Here is an 18141-nt window from a genome sequence, read left to right as displayed (position 1 = left end):
AACTGAAATTTGTGGTTAGGTTTTTTCGGTGGAGCTTGTAAGAAATTCTTATTATGCTACTCTTATATTACCAATAAGTCAAATCACAGATGTCTTCGTAGGCAAGCAAGAAAACGTGCACAACGCGTTTTCCGCGAATTGTTTTATTGCAGGCTTGCCCTGACCTTTCACAGTGTAGGCTGCACGATGAAAACTTTGTGGTGGCTTGCTGGCTGGGTTTAATATAGATCATTTAAATAATCTGCACAAACTGAAAAACAAAGATACACTGGAACAGCAACTACACGACATGAACCGCATTCCTCATGGTCGGAAATGGCAAGGCTTTAGTAGTAGTCCATGGGAACATGGTAACCTGCACTAGTATTACAAGGTCTCGTAAACTAAATCAGAGGTTTGTTGTCAAACGCAGCACTTATCACAAGAATGAAATTGTCTGCAGCAAAACGTATTGTCACCAAGCCATGTGGTAAGGCAATCTAAATGGTAACATTGATATCAAGAACACTCGGACAATACATTCTGATAGCTAGCACTGCTCTAACAGAATCACCGGAGAAATCATTGTTGAAATGAAGCAAGAGGCAGCATCTTAAGAGCTGCGCAATCTCAGCAACACTGTTCAAATTTGACATTGCACAGTTTCTGTGAAACGTAAACAACAATGAGTTCGTCGATTTTGAACGTTCCACTGTACATAATCAATATACCTTTAAAGAAGCCAGTTTTCCATAACTCCTAAACCCTTCAGCACATTCAGTAACATTCTCAAGATATAGCACCGTACCAGCACTCTTGCGAAACATTTAACAAGTCTGACACAAAATATGTTGCCATAATTCCACAATAACAATTATCTTTCAATGCAGAAGTATTGTAATGGGCCCATTTATACATGGCAGATAAGAACCAACATACCATGACTCTGCACTTTCATAACAAGGCTCAATATTGGGCAGTCAACCCGTTTGTGAGTAGCTTCCTTAAAGGTCTGAGACCCTACTCCAAAGAGCCATAAGGAAGTACCTTCACAAAAACTGAAACCGTGCTTCACCGTTTCAAGTCTATCAATAAAGACAAGACGTAAAAGATTTCAGCGCATACAGTGATGAATACGTACAGGTGCAATTGCCAGATTTTCTGATCAGCATTTGCAGAAATATAGTCAAACCATGCACATTTGATCATCTGTGTACCAAGATATGGGAAGCAGTACGAATCCATACTGCCCTAAAGAAATACACCATTCCTTATCCCCCCCAACCCAATATCCCCAAACCGTATAGCCTGCCACTTGTGCTCCTGGCTATTAACGCAAACAAAATAAATTATCGGTGGTAAGACACATACTATACGCATACATTTTAATACCTAGATATACTCCTCATGAGTAGCACACTAATGGCACAAATCAAAACGTGCCAGACACATTTGAACGAAGAATGGAATCATTGACAACGCACAACCTCTTTTCAGCACAACAAAAGGCCCCCGTCATTGACCTGAGCGCTAACATAAAAAATAATACATCAGCACACGTTAGATGCGCAAAATGTGGAAGCTGCATCGAGCCATTCTGAACGTCATAGAAAAATGTACAGTCGCTTTCAGCCAGTCGTCACGAATTCCTGATGAAGGGTCAGTCCAAGTGCACTGGAAACATCAGCACGCGAGCCTGCATAAATGACAGGTCCGGAAGCCTGTCCAAGATGGCCTGGGCTTCGCTGCTCAGCAGCGAGGGTCGGCGACGCGTCGAGGACAGGGTAGAGACGTTGTTTCGCAACAGCTCCTGCAGCTTTGACGGCGCAGAGGACTGCGAAGGCTCTGCCATAGAGTCGCTCAACTCCAGGAATTCCTTCTCCAAACCTGGTTGTCAAAATAAAAATTCACGCACTTTCAGTATCGTGGTGCTCCGATTTTCGAGAAGGGCGCCCACTTTACAAGGAGGTTACCTCATTCACGCAGTGGGGCATCAATACCTTACAAAGTAGGAAAAAGAGATGAGTGTGGACATGTATATATACCTCATTTACTTGTGTTATTCGCCCACTCACAAAATTTACATAACCCTAAGGTATCATCTCCGTGACTAAAAAATAAAAACAAGAAGCTTTTACTCGTATAATTTGCACATTAAGTAATGCCCAGCAGTACTCTCATGCAAGGCAGGCTTTGAGAGATTGGTGCAGGCAGGACATAAAAATTCAGGCCGAACCTCTATACTGGCAAGTGGTTAGAGCAAAAGCTTGTTAATATTTTCCTGCACCAGAAAGTAACAATGGCAAATAAAGCGACAACAAATCCTACACCTAGACTCCATGGTACCTGGCTATCCGTGTATCATGTCGCTTAGAGCAGATAAAAGCACCCCTCAATCAGCAGCGTGTTCGAGGTTCCAGTGTGCCACAAGGGATCTTTTGCCTTTTCTGTCAAGTGCCAAGGCCAGCAGCCCTATAATTGACACTTTGTCTCGAGTACGGCAATGTCAAGATGCTTGACCACCGTAAACCCATAGCAAAGTTATGGCCATCACCGTTGGATGAGACTATAAGGCCTATCACAGCATTATGATGAGCACTTTCACTACCCTTTGAGCAGTGCATGTGGAGTGCACGTGGCGTAAGCATACTGAACACCTTTCATAGGAGTCTTGATCAACTTGATCGTGTCATTTGCTGCACAAAATTTGTTGAAACAAAAACAGCCTGACACGGCCACACTGGCCCAACTTGACTGTGCACCGTACCCATGCACAGTCAAGAGTGGCACAGGCATGGAGCAACATCTGAGCCCAGGCACTCGCACACATCTAATGCATGCATATGGTACAAGCATCCCAGAAGTGACAGCATGAGCTTTATAGGCAATGCTTTAAAATAGCATAGTTCGGTAAAACTTTAGTAGGCAGCCACATTTCCACCTTATGTGGAGATGCTACTAAAAAACTCACGTTTTTTTTTTTTTTTTTTCACATATCGCATTTCACAATTGTATATGTATTTTTTTCTTGCTTGCTTTCACAAGTTAACTTTCTCTACTTTCATGACAATGAAAAAATCGAGGTTCCAATTGAGCTTAAAGTAGGTTAAAATCGCTTTTAAAGTGTGCAATGTTGGCAATTAACAACTATAAAGAGCTCTCTAGGTCTAGAGTACCCTGGAAATTGTGACCCGGCTGCTTACCCTTGAATTTCACATGAGGTTTTCACCAAGGCCATATGTTTAAAATAACCATGACTCCCAAGCTCACATGATGGAAGAAATCATTTCGAAAAGCAAATCCTTGCCACATAGATGAGCCTTCGTTTCTATATATAAGATGCATTTTTTTCATTATGCAATTTTACATAGCTTCGTGACACTCGACATCGTGTTTCTTGTACGTCTGATGACCAGATTGGGATGAAACTTTTTCCACATATTCCTCAATATGTGAGGAGTGCAACTATCTCCTTTAAAATGAGATATCACTTAAATAATTATTATAAACTTGAAGTAAATCATTAGTATGGGATGAGCAGTTTAATACTTCTCACATGACAACTTTTCTTGTTCATTAAAATGTCTTATACGCACATGTTAGTTATTTGGATACCACAGTTATGTGGAGCAATATGACCCATTAACAGCTCACAACCATAAAAGCTAGTGCCAGAAAAAGTGCGTCCAAAAAGAGCTATGTTTTAGACACTGTCATGGTACAAAACGAAAACTATGCAACTGATTACATATTTAATATCAACCTAAGAACCTATATAAAAAGTCAAAATTTTATTGCCCTAGGCTAAAATAACCTTTTTTCCTCAAGTAGCATCTCCCCTTAAAAGTGGATGCACACAAGCATGCACCAATGAGAGCACAGTCTACACTAATTTACAACCAAATAAAAAAAACCTCAGCTCCATCCCCAGTCATAGCTGTCCCTCACACAAAAAATTTGCATAAGTGCTCAATCCAATAGCAATGACTCATTTTCGTAAGTCACGCCATCCTTGAGTGTTTGAATTAGTTGAGTTATCCACACACACGTCTGTGTCGATGTTTAGGTTGGAAACTTTTAAATCCTGGTAAAATATTTCAGGCATTCTGACATAGTTGCTCAGCCAAACCTAATGTTTAAAATAGTAACAACAAGCCTTTATCTCCTAATATGCACAGTACTTACATTAGCCAAGAAAAAAGTATTTTACACTAATGTAAGTCTATCCCCTTCAAAAAAATACACGTCCCAAAAAAAATAAAAACTGACTCCAATTATGCAGTCAGGCCGGGAGCTGACTTCAGATTTGTATTCAACGCCTGTCCTGTCACAAATTTCCTTCTACTGTTTAGGTAAAAGGTAGCGGTGGAATATTCTAACAATGTCTCACCGACTATGCCAGAAAAGTATTTTGTAAAGACAAAAAACTCGAATTCTGGTGTGCAAAGGTGGCTTTGCAGCTTTGCACTGAAGGCAGCTTCACGGAAACACACAGGGAATCTTCAATTTTTTTTAGAAACTTTTACACGAATTCTTGCTGAGGATGCGAGTTATACATGAGAAAATACAGTATATGTGATATGTAGAGCAGGAACACAAACATAATCTCATAACCGCATCCCGATTTCTCGTTCGTCTTGCCATAACTGGCGGCACTAGTTTTGGTTGTAAGTCAACTTACAACTCCCCCAACCAACCTCAAGTTTAAATAAAATGGGTCAACCTACTTTTGGTTAAATAGGGTACTTGCAAATTGCGAAAAGGAGGAGGAGGAAACAACTTTAATGATATTGAGAGAAAGCCGGCTAACACAACCGCCTTTTGCTAGTGAAGGGCATATGCACCACGGTACTGTGAGCAGAGCTTACATTTTTTTCTTAAAAGGAGCCATGATACCCGATCTTCGCTCATTATCTCTGCTATGTGGCTTAGTTCTAGGGTGTTCACAAACAATCCGGCAAAATTGCAGCACATTACGTTGAGAACTCAAATTACGAGGAGCATTTTCATAAACACACGAGCGACCCGCGACTGACGACGCTGGCGCACTTTTGAGCCGTCACGTAACAAGCAGTATTCCAGCCCGCGGTTCTGTTTCGTGGTCATTTGCGCGTGCAGTGGAGTTATTACAGCTTTCTTAAGCTGGGCATTAAAAGTGAATGATTGGCAGTGGGTGAAACTTAGCTAGGAGACGATGGCTCCACTCCATCAAGCTCAAGACGTCACACGGGCCATGGTAAAATGGCGGTCGCCGGCAATGGGTGGGGTCTGTTGCCCGCGGCATTTAAACATCATTTCGCAATTAAAATATTAGTTTACACTTCATTTTTTACAAATGGACAGAGACAATGGACCCTCTACTTCGATTTTTCACTGAAAGCCGCAATTCGGTGGGTGACCCGTGTCAGTCTGAAGCAGCCATTGGTGCTTTAGGAGCATAGTGCAAAACATGCAACACCAAGAATTCAAAGCGTCACTGAAGTGACACATAAATATTAATATTTATTACGAAAGATGTTTCACAGCCTACAATAAACAAAAATTGCAAGAACCGGACAATCAGGTTGCTTAGTGAATGCTTGTGATATGAGCTATATACCTAAAATACCATCTTGGTTATTTTCACATATCACCGAAATATCCTGCACATAAAATTGAAAACAGCTATGTGATCTGAAAGCTTGATATTCCAGTTCTTGTTGCATAAATAACAGCCAACAAAGTTGCATATTAACATGCTTGGATCATAGCATACACTTTTTTTTTTTCAGTTTTTTTTTTTAGGGCTTGAAAGTTGCTCGCACTGTTAAACCTGCTCGTCTACATCATCTCAGCGCCATTTTGGAGCAGGTTCGAAGGAGTTACCAAGAAAAACCACAATTTAGAGCAGCATTTCTATTTCGAAGCAGTATAGAGCAATCGGAGCAGCACTTCCATCACTGCTCTAGATAAGTGTAGGAAACTGAATGCCTTTAATAGTATCACACAGAGGGTATTATACGCGATTCTCCACTAAAGAGCCTGCGAATCTCAAAGAAAAAAAAACCCATGCCCGTTGCGCCACACTCACTGTTTCTCGGAGGACTGCTGCCAACAGTGGCCGAGGAGAGGCTTGAAAGGAACTCGAGGTCGAGCAAGGTTGACGCAGCAGGCTGCTCTAGCGGGTTCACCAGCCCACTCGAATTCCAGTCAAACTGAGCCGGAGGGATGGCACAGTCTGCACCAGCCTGCTGCGCATGGACCCATGACATGTGTCAACACCAAACACCATTTCTAAAACCACCGCTGTGTGGGCACTTCCGATTGCAATGCAGGCTAACCTGGTTAAGCTCTCTTGACTACAATCAACGATTGTTGTAGCTACACTTACTTGACACGAATCGCTTGTCACATGTATCAGTCAAATTGCGATCTGAGGGTCATATCATGATCGTCTTCTTCTCAAACGGGCATCATTATGATCGAAAAAGACAATACAGCAACAACTAGTACCCAACGGGACTGATTTCGATCGGACCTGATCATGAACCAAAGTGCCTGCTTGATGCAGGCAAGAATCGAACCTCTTTAAAAAGACAGCAATGTAACAGACAAATGGGTACACTCAAACCTCAATATAAGAAACATGGCTATAACTAAATATTGGTTATAACGAAGTTAATGAAGAACACTGTTCTTGCAATATAGTTTCAGAATATAGTTTTATAACAAATTTTTGGATATAACAAGCTTATTTTTGTTCAATATGCAACTATGCTATAATGATATTTGAGTGTATAAGAGACAACAGCAAAAAATGAGATCAACTGTACAACAGTAAATAACAAACAACAGTAAATAAAAGAGAGCCCACTGTGTTAGCCAGAGTGGCAAAGTACACACTGGTCACATAATAAAGAAACCAAAACTTGGCTGCGATATGCTGTGCTTTTGCAACAAGATTTTGATCTGCATTTGCCATTGATATAGCCTAAATTTCTTCTCGTAGGCATACCGTGTATATCTTCACATCACCAGTGGCCTATCGGATTATTAAGTTATTTCAGTTCGAACTGAATGTTTCCGCTGGGGAAGATTCAGGGAAGGCAAAAGTGCCCAGCCATCATGTTTGTTCAGTGGCTGTAGCGCACTGCCTTAGAAATTGTGAAGGGTGGACAGGAGCTTCAAGAAAAATGATGTCAGAAACGGCTCGGCCCTTTTAGCCCTGGGAGGAGTCACCCACGTGAATACCGCTTAACAAGCTACAGATGCAAAGGCCATGCGCCCCTTGTAGCCAGCCAACACATTACCTCGCAGCAGGTAAGAGAAGGGGCGGGCGCGGAGGATGCTGGCTCCTCCGCGGAGGGGCTGCCCGCGCTGCCGCGCTGGGGCTCCAGCAGACCCAGGTGAGAGGCAAACAGTGGAACTGAAGGGTTACGCAGCTGTCGTCGATACCAGGCCGCCCACCGATGGGATCATTACAACAGCGAGTCAGCCACGACAGTGACAATGACGGGAGCGGTGGCACCAGCAGGCAGGGTTAGTGGGCAGCACAGCGATGCAGCAGCCGTGGTTGTTAGTGGAAGAGAGAGAGAGGCAAGAAAGGTGGGTGCAAGGTGAGAGAAAAGGATGAGACACAGAAATGTGCCAGCAAGTACGGAGCTTGGTTTGCAAAAAAGTGTCAGTAAAGCTGCAATCTTTCAGACGCAGGTTAGTATTGCCCTGAATTTATTACAGAACAATTTTAGAAATAAAATTGATCAGACCTGCAGTGTACTTATACCTTTCGTAAAAAACTTTCCAAAACTTATGCAGTACTACACTTATAGCATATGTGCTTAAACAATGGTACAAACATATGAGAGCACATATCAACAAGCAAGGACTTAAGGCTGATGCTGCTACAAAAAGGGTTCTCAAGATGCAACAGAGAAGTCGCCCCAACCTTAGGCGCCTGTCAAGTTTGAGCAAATGCGCCAGGACATCCCTTAGGGGATTCACCAATACCAGGCGGTTTCACTGTCCCGGTCCATTTATCCTCAAGAGGCATCTACCTTTGAACACTTAAACCACACGATAACTTTTCTTGACAGCTGGCTCTACAAACAACTCTTCTAAGCCGATAAGATGTCCACAGTAATAAGGCTTTTTCATCGCGCTTACAATACACCACAACATCGTTGAACGTCCCTCTGCCACCGCACAATGCAAGTGATAGAATAAGTTACTTCAAGCGTTCCTGTAAAACAACTTAGGACCGGCCCCATCCTACACGGTGACCAGCCTGGGGTAAACAGTGTGTGGCCTAAGAGTAACGCTAGAAACCGACAGCCTAGCTCAACCCAGCACATGCAGCTGCTCATTACTCACAATGTTTCTAGAGTCAATGGAAAGACTCTGCAGCAAATGCTGACAGGACTGTGAGCCATTCCAGCTGAACTTAAGTGACGGGGCACGATCCAGATCCTGGAGCTGCTCCCACAGTCTGCATGTATCAAAATATGTATACAATGTTAGAGCGATTGGAGCCGGATTGGGAGGAAGAAAGCATGTCACGAATTTTGATGCAGGGTCATGTACAGCGTGCCTGTATTTTGTCGAGGTCTGCTGTAATGAGTGCACAGCGTATTCAACAAAGGCAAGTGAAAATCTTCAAATTATTTAGGCCTAGCCCAACATGCGCCATGCTGCTACAATGAATGTCAATCGACAATGACCAAGCACTCACCTAACATGTGCCTCGCAACAGGTAAGGGCCACAAAGTCTTCATCCTCCTCCACAGAAACAGGACGTGACGGGCCAGCCTCGAAGGCATACGCTCTTTGGATCAAGTTCTCGAGTGAGCCATCTCCTGACGCCAGCTGAAAACAGCGGATGCATGGATGTTATGTGTGTGGTTTGAAGGTACAACCAAGAAAAACAATTTGTGGTGTTGACAAATCACGCCTTTACCGTGCGAAAGAACAGTGAAAAGCTGTTTTCAACTTGATGAGAGGCTTGGTAGGCCAGAAGAGAACATTGATGAGTATTGATAAAATCTTCAATGTCTTCCACCAGCCCGCTGAGACATCATGAATTTCACGTGAGAATGCTTAACTTCAGTAATACTGGTAACTAAGCAACATACGTTCACGACTGCATGACAAGCCACAGAGTTTGCGCTAGTAACTATGAGAGGACAGGCTTGATTCCCATTAATAACGACTGCACGCGGATGGGTGAAGAATGCAAAACTATCCAAAATTTAATGAAACCAAAAACTAATCACAAGCCCATTGAACAGCATGGCTTGTGACTACACAGTAGCGCTCTGGCACATCAAAACTTCTAAATCAATTAGCTAACTTAAGGGCACAATACATAACATGCTAAAGAAGTCATATGCCAGCTTCAGCCAAATGCTCTGAGAAATTTCAGAAATATTTACCGAGCCAATATTGCCCAAACAGGAGAAAAAAAAAGAATGAACATCTTGGTTTTTGCAGCATAAGAGTGATATACCGAAGCTGAGGTTTAGGTATCCCGTTCAAAACAGAAAACTTCGACCTTTATATTTCCTACCAATTACCAATCTCTCTTGATAAAATTAATGTAAATGAGTTTTGGAAGAATGATTTCATTTGTCTAAACTGATTTCGTGTTTTTCTTTAGTGTCCCTTTAAAGGCCATGTCACCATGTTTGTTCAATGGCAAACAGACAACTGTGAATCATGCAGTGGCAGTCATGTCTGCAAAATATATTGAGCGCTTCAACCTGGCCAGGGCTCCTGAGCTTTTTTAAGGAACGTGTAGGTGCTCTTCCTTATGAGACGCCTCCTGGGGCCAGAAAAGTAACGTCTCCCCCTCCCCAAGCAAAAGCCAGAAAGCACTGTATGTAGTGAACATGACACACGACCTCAATCAGTAACGCAATACAAGACTCGCAATTCCATGAATAAAAGTACACCGTGCAGCATCTCTTTTGAAAGAGCACATTCGGTGAGGATAACAGCGCAAAGTGTATGGCAGTACTTAAGTCATAGTCTGCTAAAAGGCTGGGATGGAATGTCGCTTGAATGTTGCTGCCGTTGAACACAAGTTAAGTTTCCTTAAATAAGCGGTGACATAGGTTATGACTGCCAATCAGTACAACCAACAGGAGGCGATAGAACAGAGCACAAGACAGCGGTGAACTTCCAACAATTTCTTATAATGTTCTCTTAAAGAACTAAAACACATTTCAGCACTTTTGTCCCCTCCTCTTGGTTCCACTGATATGCACTCATAATGATGTTGTACCAACATGACCGATCCTACAGCCTCCTAAGTTTCAGTGGCATCAAATTCCAAGATGGTGATGTGGCCTTCACTTGATAGCTTGGTGTGCATAGGTCTTTTTGGCAAAGAGTGAATGGCGCCTGTTACATGACAGTTATTTTATTTCAACAAGAAACAGCATTCGAAGGCTGAGCAAAAAAGAGAGGTGGTGGAAGGAGTGGGGGGGAGGCATTCAGCACCTGTCACAAGACATTCAGCGAGCCCCCCCAACACCAACCCCAGTGCGCTGAGTGACGATGCGCTAGTAACAACATCGTCGACAATCTCGGCGTCATCGTGGCACCGATTGGTGGCAACCGTAGGCAGTGATTTCACTTTGATTGCCCAGCTTGCTTCTTGACATTTCCGCATTTTTTGCCATGTTGTTTCGAGTGATTTGCCGTGTGCTTGAAATGGTGTGATGATTCGGAGTGATGATCTTGAATTATTTGCCAGAATATCGCAAAACAGTTGTGCGCTGCTTACACCAGAGACATTTCAAATGCTGCAAGAAAGAGTGTCTTTGATGTACCAGCACCACAGTATAAAATTCTGTGGTTCCAAAGGTTGTTTATAATAGCTTCCAAGCAGCACTGCACATTCACTTTTCATTTGCTATCCACGCATTTTCTGCAACCCATTAAACAGTCGATTACGCACTTACAGAATGTGCTGCCCTGCGAAGTTTGACAAGGGCGAAATGCACCTGCACGGACACTTACCTGGGGATGAGATGCACGGAGTGTTGGCAGCGTGTGTGTTTGTGTGCACATATCGGTGGGTGGGGTAAAAATGTGAGCCCAGTGTAATGCAAGAATTGACGAACACAAACGAAGTCAAATTCTGCACAGGGCAGACAGATGGCCAAAATGATCCTTTGTATTGAATAAATCGTTCGTTGTCCTTAGCCACAAGACTGATTATTCTTCCCGTTGGCTTCACTGCATACTGAGGCATGCCACATAAATTGAGTCCTGAGTATGTATGTCTGAGTCAGTACTTCTGAACAGTCACTCTTTACTGTTAAATTGGTGCTTGGCAGGCTGGCATATCGCAGAAATTTCACCAGGACAATCAGCCTGCTGCGTGGCACCCTACCAGATACCGCAGCACGCCCACTGTTTCATTCTTTCCCGCACGATGAGAGCGTTTACAATTCAACTTCGGGACCATCAGACATAAAGCTACTATTAAGCCCAGAAGTCAGAAGTAAAAATTTTACTGTCAGTGCTCCTTTACGAAGCTTTAAATGTCTACAGTCTCATGACTGAAGTGCAAACATCACTTGCAGTGCCGCGACTTTTCATTCAGCAGTTGAGCACCAAGACCACTAGATTACCATAACTCGCTTTTTAGCGTAACACACTTTATTAGACAGACTCTGATGCGACTGACATAGCTCTGTGGCACTACACCCGATTGACATGAAGCTCACCGATGGTGAAAAAATGAAGGTAAAGCAATTTTTTTTCTTTTTATTCAATGCTGGAGCCCTTTCTGCCTGGACTCGCGGTTTCTTATATTTCATTCAAGTTTGCACGGTCCGGCTTTGGTGCGTAGCCTTTGTATCTTCTGTCTAATGTAGCCTGCTAAAAAAGAGCCTTTGTATCTCCTGTCTAATGTAGCCTGCTAAAAAAGCGCCTTTGTGACACACGTCACAAAGGCGCTTTGCATTTCCCGCAAAATCTTGATTAAAGTCAAATTATTGGTACATGCCAAAAATCCTGCAGCTTAGGAAGCATGCTGTCATGGCAGTCTTGGACACCTTTAGATCATTATCAGTTTTTAAACGTGTGTTTCGGGTGTAGTACTGGTATTGCCTAACTTATGGCAAAATATCTTTTTAAAGACATTTACACTTCTAGGGGAACCATACCTTTCGACAGCGCTTCCTCGCTGCTTGGTAACTATATATCATAAGAACAACATGATAACATTCCGAAATAGAAAGACTCAAACCAGCGCACTTGGGAACATTTTGGAAAACCAGTCAAGATGTTTGAAAGTATTTCCATGTTTGCAGTATCACACAAACTCAGGGATGTTTCTGCATGAAATACAAAATGCAATACAATGCCCCTGCATTGTTCATATGCTCTCTTTTAAATTGATATATAGCAGTAAATGACCACATCCTGCAAGGTTCCTGTATAGAGAGATAAACAAAATTCGAATGTTAAAAACAGTACACACCTGAGTAGGGACCATCCCTTGCTGCGGCATCGCCATGGACGACGCAACCGACGCTCCACTATGCTCTGCACCGGCAAACGACTTCCAGCCATCGTCGGCCCAATCATTGTCCTCGACGGCCGTCTTAGACGCGTCCCCAAAAGCTGCAAAGTCCGCAAAACCGTCCCCACCAGAATCGCCCCACTCGCAGTCAACTTGTACCCCTGCATCACACGCTTGCTCAAAATCAGCAAAGTCGCTTCCTTCCTCCACCGGTGCGAGCGCCGCCTCAAACGGAGGTGGCGCCACGGCCTGCTGGAAGTCGTCAAAGCTGTCTTCCCTCTTAACGCCGCCCGACTCGCCGGAAGATGGCAGGTCTGCTGAACCTCGACGAGCTGGCCCGCTGGCGTCCCGACTAGTCCCACTGTCATCATCACTATCACCTGTACACAGATTGGGCAACGACGTCCCATTCGTGCTATCACAATTGTTGGTCACCACCGAGGTGGCCGCATTGTTCGCTACTGGAATGTGGTTCGCATCTGCTGCCGATGTTGGAAGTGCACCGGCGGCAGTCGCAAAGTGTCCGAAGTCATCATCATCGTCGAATTCGTCATGCTCACAGGGCGTATCAAAGCTGCCAGCGTCTATTTTAGTGGCGGCCACCCCACCCTGTGGGCCTCTATCGTTGCCCTCAGGTAAAGGGGCCGCTTCGAGTTCTGCCATCGTGATGCAGGGTGGGGCCCACTTAGCCTGGACACCGTACAGGACGAAATTCTGCAAAACAAAGGTTGCCCTTTCACATACACAGTTACAAATGCTCCTACGACAGATAGCTGAAAGTATTGATGCAACTAAACCACGCCTAAAACACCTCCGGATTTGACAAGCTCTTTTTCTATGAAAAGCAATACATTGCTACGAAACTGAAGATGAGGCTATGCCGGGCCAGCAGGTGGAACATATTGTGAATTGTATGAGTAGAAAAAAAGCAGGATCAGAAGGAAACAAGTTGATAGGATAGACATTAACTTTTAAATGATGTTTATTGAAAGATTTTCTCACAAGAGCATGGATGCAGCCACCTTATCACAATAAATAACACTGCCGACAAGAAGGTTACTTAACCAAACTGATTATATACCTTTGCTTTAACAACTCAGAAAGTCCATTTCTTTATCTGTCAATGCTAACAAGAGAATATTGATGCACATGGTTGAGAGCACTCTCAGTCCAACTTTCCTGATCTCCCTGGCCAGTCTATTTTTAGACATGCAGAGCACATTAGTGCTAGTAAGGTGCAGACCACACCTGCATTCAATGCTGTGCAAAGTCAAGGGTGTGCTCCCCGCAGAAGCTTTCGATAACAGTGCATTTTCTCCGAGTCTATCATTTAGACAACGGCCCGTCTGGCCGATGTGCATTTTTCAACAGCTCAACAGAATTCTGCACCCTATCTCAGAGGTACACAGAAAAGAGTGGAGGGCACTTTTGTTTTGCACTCTTCTTTGCTTGCTTTCTGTTTCTCATGGTTGCTGACCTTAGAGCACAGCTTAGCCAATTTTCAGGGGGCCAGGAGTACCATGTCTACCCCACGCTTACAACCAATCTTCTTCAACTAGGGTGAAACAGTACGCACATATGGCATGACCACTATGTTATCTGTTTGCCCAGTGGCCATGCTGTTTAAGTTATTTTATGAGTTTAGGTTAGTTACACGAGAATGTTAGCACGCTAATCAACCAACCACTCCCAAGTGATACCTAAATCATGCCTGCCATTTGCAGATTTCTTAAATTTAGGTGCGATTGATGAACAGCAATATCCTAGGCAGTGACCACTCCCCTCCTTATTAAGTCAATGAATGAGCCAGATTTCGCCTCCTCCCCCCATCCCCCTCGTTGCCATGGCACCGCCATGACAGTCAGTGGCGATTTTCAAGCTAACATTCTCACGAACGTATTTATAAATATCTATAAAATGCTACCACGACAACTCAGCTGGAAAGTTCATCAAACATGTAATGTGAAGAAATGGTTTCAGATCCCATTTGAGGCAGCCTGTTTTTCTCGACCACTCTCTTACTGGTTTCACTTCATCATTCTCATGTACACCAATTAAACAAGACAAATGATTTACCCTACGGTTTCGCCGGTTCTGGCAGTCTTGCAGGCTTAGGAATGATTGCGACCAATAGCAAACAAGCACCTCAGGTTACCTTTCTTACAACTCGTGGCATACAGAAAATGAGAGAAAAAAAGTCACTGCTCGAGTCATACACATTCACAACTCAGAAAGGTGCGAGGAAATTAAGTGGAAGTCGAAGAAATGTAAACTAGGTCACTGCACTCGACGCTTCACTCTTTGATTATGAAATTGAGGCACCACTTCTTGTTCTGCTTTCTCAGAGACTATCAAGGACACACAAATATACCAACCGGCTTGGCGGATCCCCAGAGCATCGACAATGCTGCTGCATTTTGCCAGCATCTTATAGATTCTTCATGAACAAATAAAGATCGAGAAACTGGAACCATGAGAACAGAAGGATGTCAAGGAGATCTTGCCATTCATTTATTAACCCTCTGCTGTACCTGCACATTGCGCTACGGCCTGTCAAGTAGAGTGCTGTTCCGGTAGTAAATGCTTTGCCTTTTCGAAGCATAGTATTCACCACTTGTGTGCACACATGGACAGTTTTTGCAAGCGTGCAAATAAGAGATCCGTGAGTCTTAATGAGTGTGAGGCAGCCATGTGTTTCCATTTTTGTGCACTATTAGCAAGAAACAGACTGCAAATACTGTGCAAGTGATAAATTACGCATTCTTTTTGCCTTAGATTCTTTTGCATTGTTTCTAATTAAAAATATTTTGCTACACAATGCTGGAGCAGGAGGTTTCTGCAGCAATTCCCAAATTCTTTCTACCTATTGAGGAGTACTCACTACCAGTAGATAATTACCACATGTGATTTGAGTGGGTCATTGAATACGATTTATGAAGAAATGCAGCATGACTGAATGTATAATAATTAAATACTTACATAGATTACAACTAATGGTTGTTTTTATGTGTGGGGTTTACCATTTCAAAACCACTATATGATTATGAGAGACGCCGTAGTGGAGGACTCCGGAAATTTCAACCACTTGGGGTTTTTTAACGTGCGCCCAAACGTGCGCACACGGGCCTACAGCATTTTTGCCTCAGTCGAAAAATGTAGCCGCCGCAGCTGGGATTCGATCCCACGACCTGCGGGTCGGCAGCTGAGCACCTTAGCCACTAGACCACCGTGGCGAGGCACATAAATTACATCTACGAATGACTGCCATAGTGCACCATAATTTATTCTAGCACTTTCACTTGCTTAAAATTTGGTCTCCAAACCTTGTCATCAAATTATGTAAAATTTCACACATTTATAGACAGTCGATCAGAATGGCCAGGCCAGTCTCAAAGCAAAGCAGCTCAGTCCGGATTTTTTGCCATAAAAGGTCAGAACACTTTAATGTCTCCAAGAACATTTAATTCACATGTCGAAGCAAGGATTGAGGCCTCCTTCCCTTCAGCAGAGAGCAATCATTACTGCTGCAATATGACAAACAAACAACACAAAATGGTGCCACCTAGCTCCTGATGTGAAAGGATCACCAAACAGTTACAATGCAGAGACGACAGCTGAGCATGCCGATAAGACCCTTGGTAATGCAGTATCATCACCGTGACAACTAATGCGTTAACAATGAAATGAGCATTACTCATCACGAGCTAATTGCTGAAACTCCTATGTTGACGGTAAAATAAATATTACTCATCACTTTCCCTCTCAGTATACGGACTTAGCAGTAAGCGATAATGGCCTTTTCTAGGCCGTATTTTTCCATTCCAAGTGCAACACAATGACCAAAATGTTAATTTGTGTGGTTTTATGTTCCGAAACACCACAGTACAATTAGTGTTATCAAAGAATGATTTTTTTTCATTATCCTTTAAATCCACTTTTGTTTCACATTTACATCACAATTACTAGTAAAAACACCTACTATACTTTCTTAGCATCATTGCCTGTAAGTAGAAAGATGAGCCCTTATATGTCGACTTCTTTCCTTCACAGTACGATCATGAGGCATACTATAGTGAGTAAATCAATCTGGATGAATTTGACACTTTCACGTTCTTTACCATGCCCCAAGAAACAAGTACAACAGAGGTTCGTGCACTTCGTTCCCATCGAAAATGGGGCCATCATGGCCCACGATTCGAACCCGCGCCCTCGTGCTTATCGGCAACGCAGCACTATCTGCCGCTTAACAGCGACGGCGGGTAACGCCGAAGAAGTAAGAGTGGCAACATAAAAGGTGCACCTGCGTTATCTATGTGCTTCACGGGAAGTGCTCCGCGCCTGAAGGCTGCCCGCTTTTCACGGCCGTGACCGATAAAAAAAACTCTGCAGACGGGAATCCTCCAGTCCTACCCCGCAATCAGACGTTCCCTGCTCTCAAACTGCCTATTGTCTATTGTGCCCCATGAACCAATGCAACTGTCTCAGCGCCGCTTTTTTCGACTTATTTCCTTGAGTAGCCACAAGCGTTTGTTTAGAATGACGCGCCAGCGGCGTTCACAAAACAGATCCTGATGACGACCGAGCATGGCTAGAGCGCCGCAGCTGGACTTCTTGGGGACGTTACACTTCCGATGACGTAGTGTCCTGCCCGCACGCCCCTTTCATCGACAGCTGCTGAAGCACGCCGTCAAATACACGGTCGGAGCAGACTGCAGAGCGCTCCACACCAAGCAGTAGTAGATCGTGGGTTCGACTACCTGTCCTTGCGGGGCAGGTGGTTCGCATTCCGATGACGGGTGGGTCGCAGGACCACCACCGCTACCAACGCTTTGATCACTACAAGTTGAACAAGATCGCAGGTGGCCGAAAATTTCTCTAGATCCATCCACTACGAGCAGTTTCTGTGGAACAAGTAGACCCCTGACATAGTGTTCGAACGAATTAATGTCTCAGACCATGTGTAATGATGTCACATAGCCGGCTGTAACTTAACCAATTGCAAGTACGTCGTGCCGTTTAGCGTTACTTCCACCTTTCTACAGGTTTGCGTCAAATGAAAGACTGCTCAGTGAGACTATGCGAAACAGAGCAAGAGGTAAAGCTGCGTTACCTGGAATCAGGCGGCAGGATTTTCGACCTAAGCGGCACGGGTCTGGTATAAGCGCAGGCTGTTCTATTCAAATACGTAAAAACAAGCGCTGACGAATCATCTCAATTTTAGAACACTGATAAGTTCAACGATACGCTCATCATTGACTCATCGCCAAAGCAAACACGGCCGTGGCGCGCGCGCGCAAACATGATTAACAACGAAACCACCACACAAGCGTCAAAATCATATTTCGTGACGCTAACCTAAAGTTTCACGCGGTCGACTAGGCGTCGAAGTATGCACAAAATTCGCTAGGGACACCAGCTCAGATTCAACGAAGAACAGCGTACGTCACTATAAACATCGAAAATGCGAGAATGTGTAGCTCATCTCTATGAAATAAATCAAGTTTCCAGCTGTAACTCACTTTTTGAGCGATCGACGGCCATGTTGCATTTGCCGACAGCTGCCGCCGCTGCCAGCACCTCCTTCTGTGAAAAGCTGCACAAAACGAACACGTTATAACAAAATTGTCAATAACATCTTATTTAAAACTAAC

The 18141-nt window shown here is 43.8% G+C and overlaps 1 protein-coding gene across 1 annotated transcript; it reads right to left on the bottom strand.

Annotated features, from left to right (window-relative positions):
* Positions 1-127: 127 nt before the first annotated feature.
* Positions 128-18107, bottom strand: LOC119167279 (aftiphilin). The gene is made up of 7 exons (XM_037418735.2): positions 18010-18107; positions 12449-13204; positions 8687-8820; positions 8329-8443; positions 7269-7400; positions 6050-6209; positions 128-1866 (listed from the first exon to the last, which is right to left on the bottom strand). Exons 2-7 carry the CDS (start codon positions 13151-13153, stop codon positions 1640-1642), a joined length of 1473 nt encoding a protein of 490 aa, XP_037274632.2. The 5' UTR covers positions 13154-13204; positions 18010-18107; the 3' UTR covers positions 128-1639.
* Positions 18108-18141: the final 34 nt, after the last annotated feature.

The sequence above is a fragment of the Rhipicephalus microplus genome, chromosome 6 (assembly GCF_043290135.1).
Source record: "Rhipicephalus microplus isolate Deutch F79 chromosome 6, USDA_Rmic, whole genome shotgun sequence".
In the NCBI taxonomy this organism is placed as follows: Eukaryota; Metazoa; Arthropoda; class Arachnida; order Ixodida; family Ixodidae; genus Rhipicephalus; species Rhipicephalus microplus.
The sequence above is the reverse complement of the archived record's forward strand: the minus strand, read 5'-3'. Positions and strand labels throughout refer to the sequence as shown.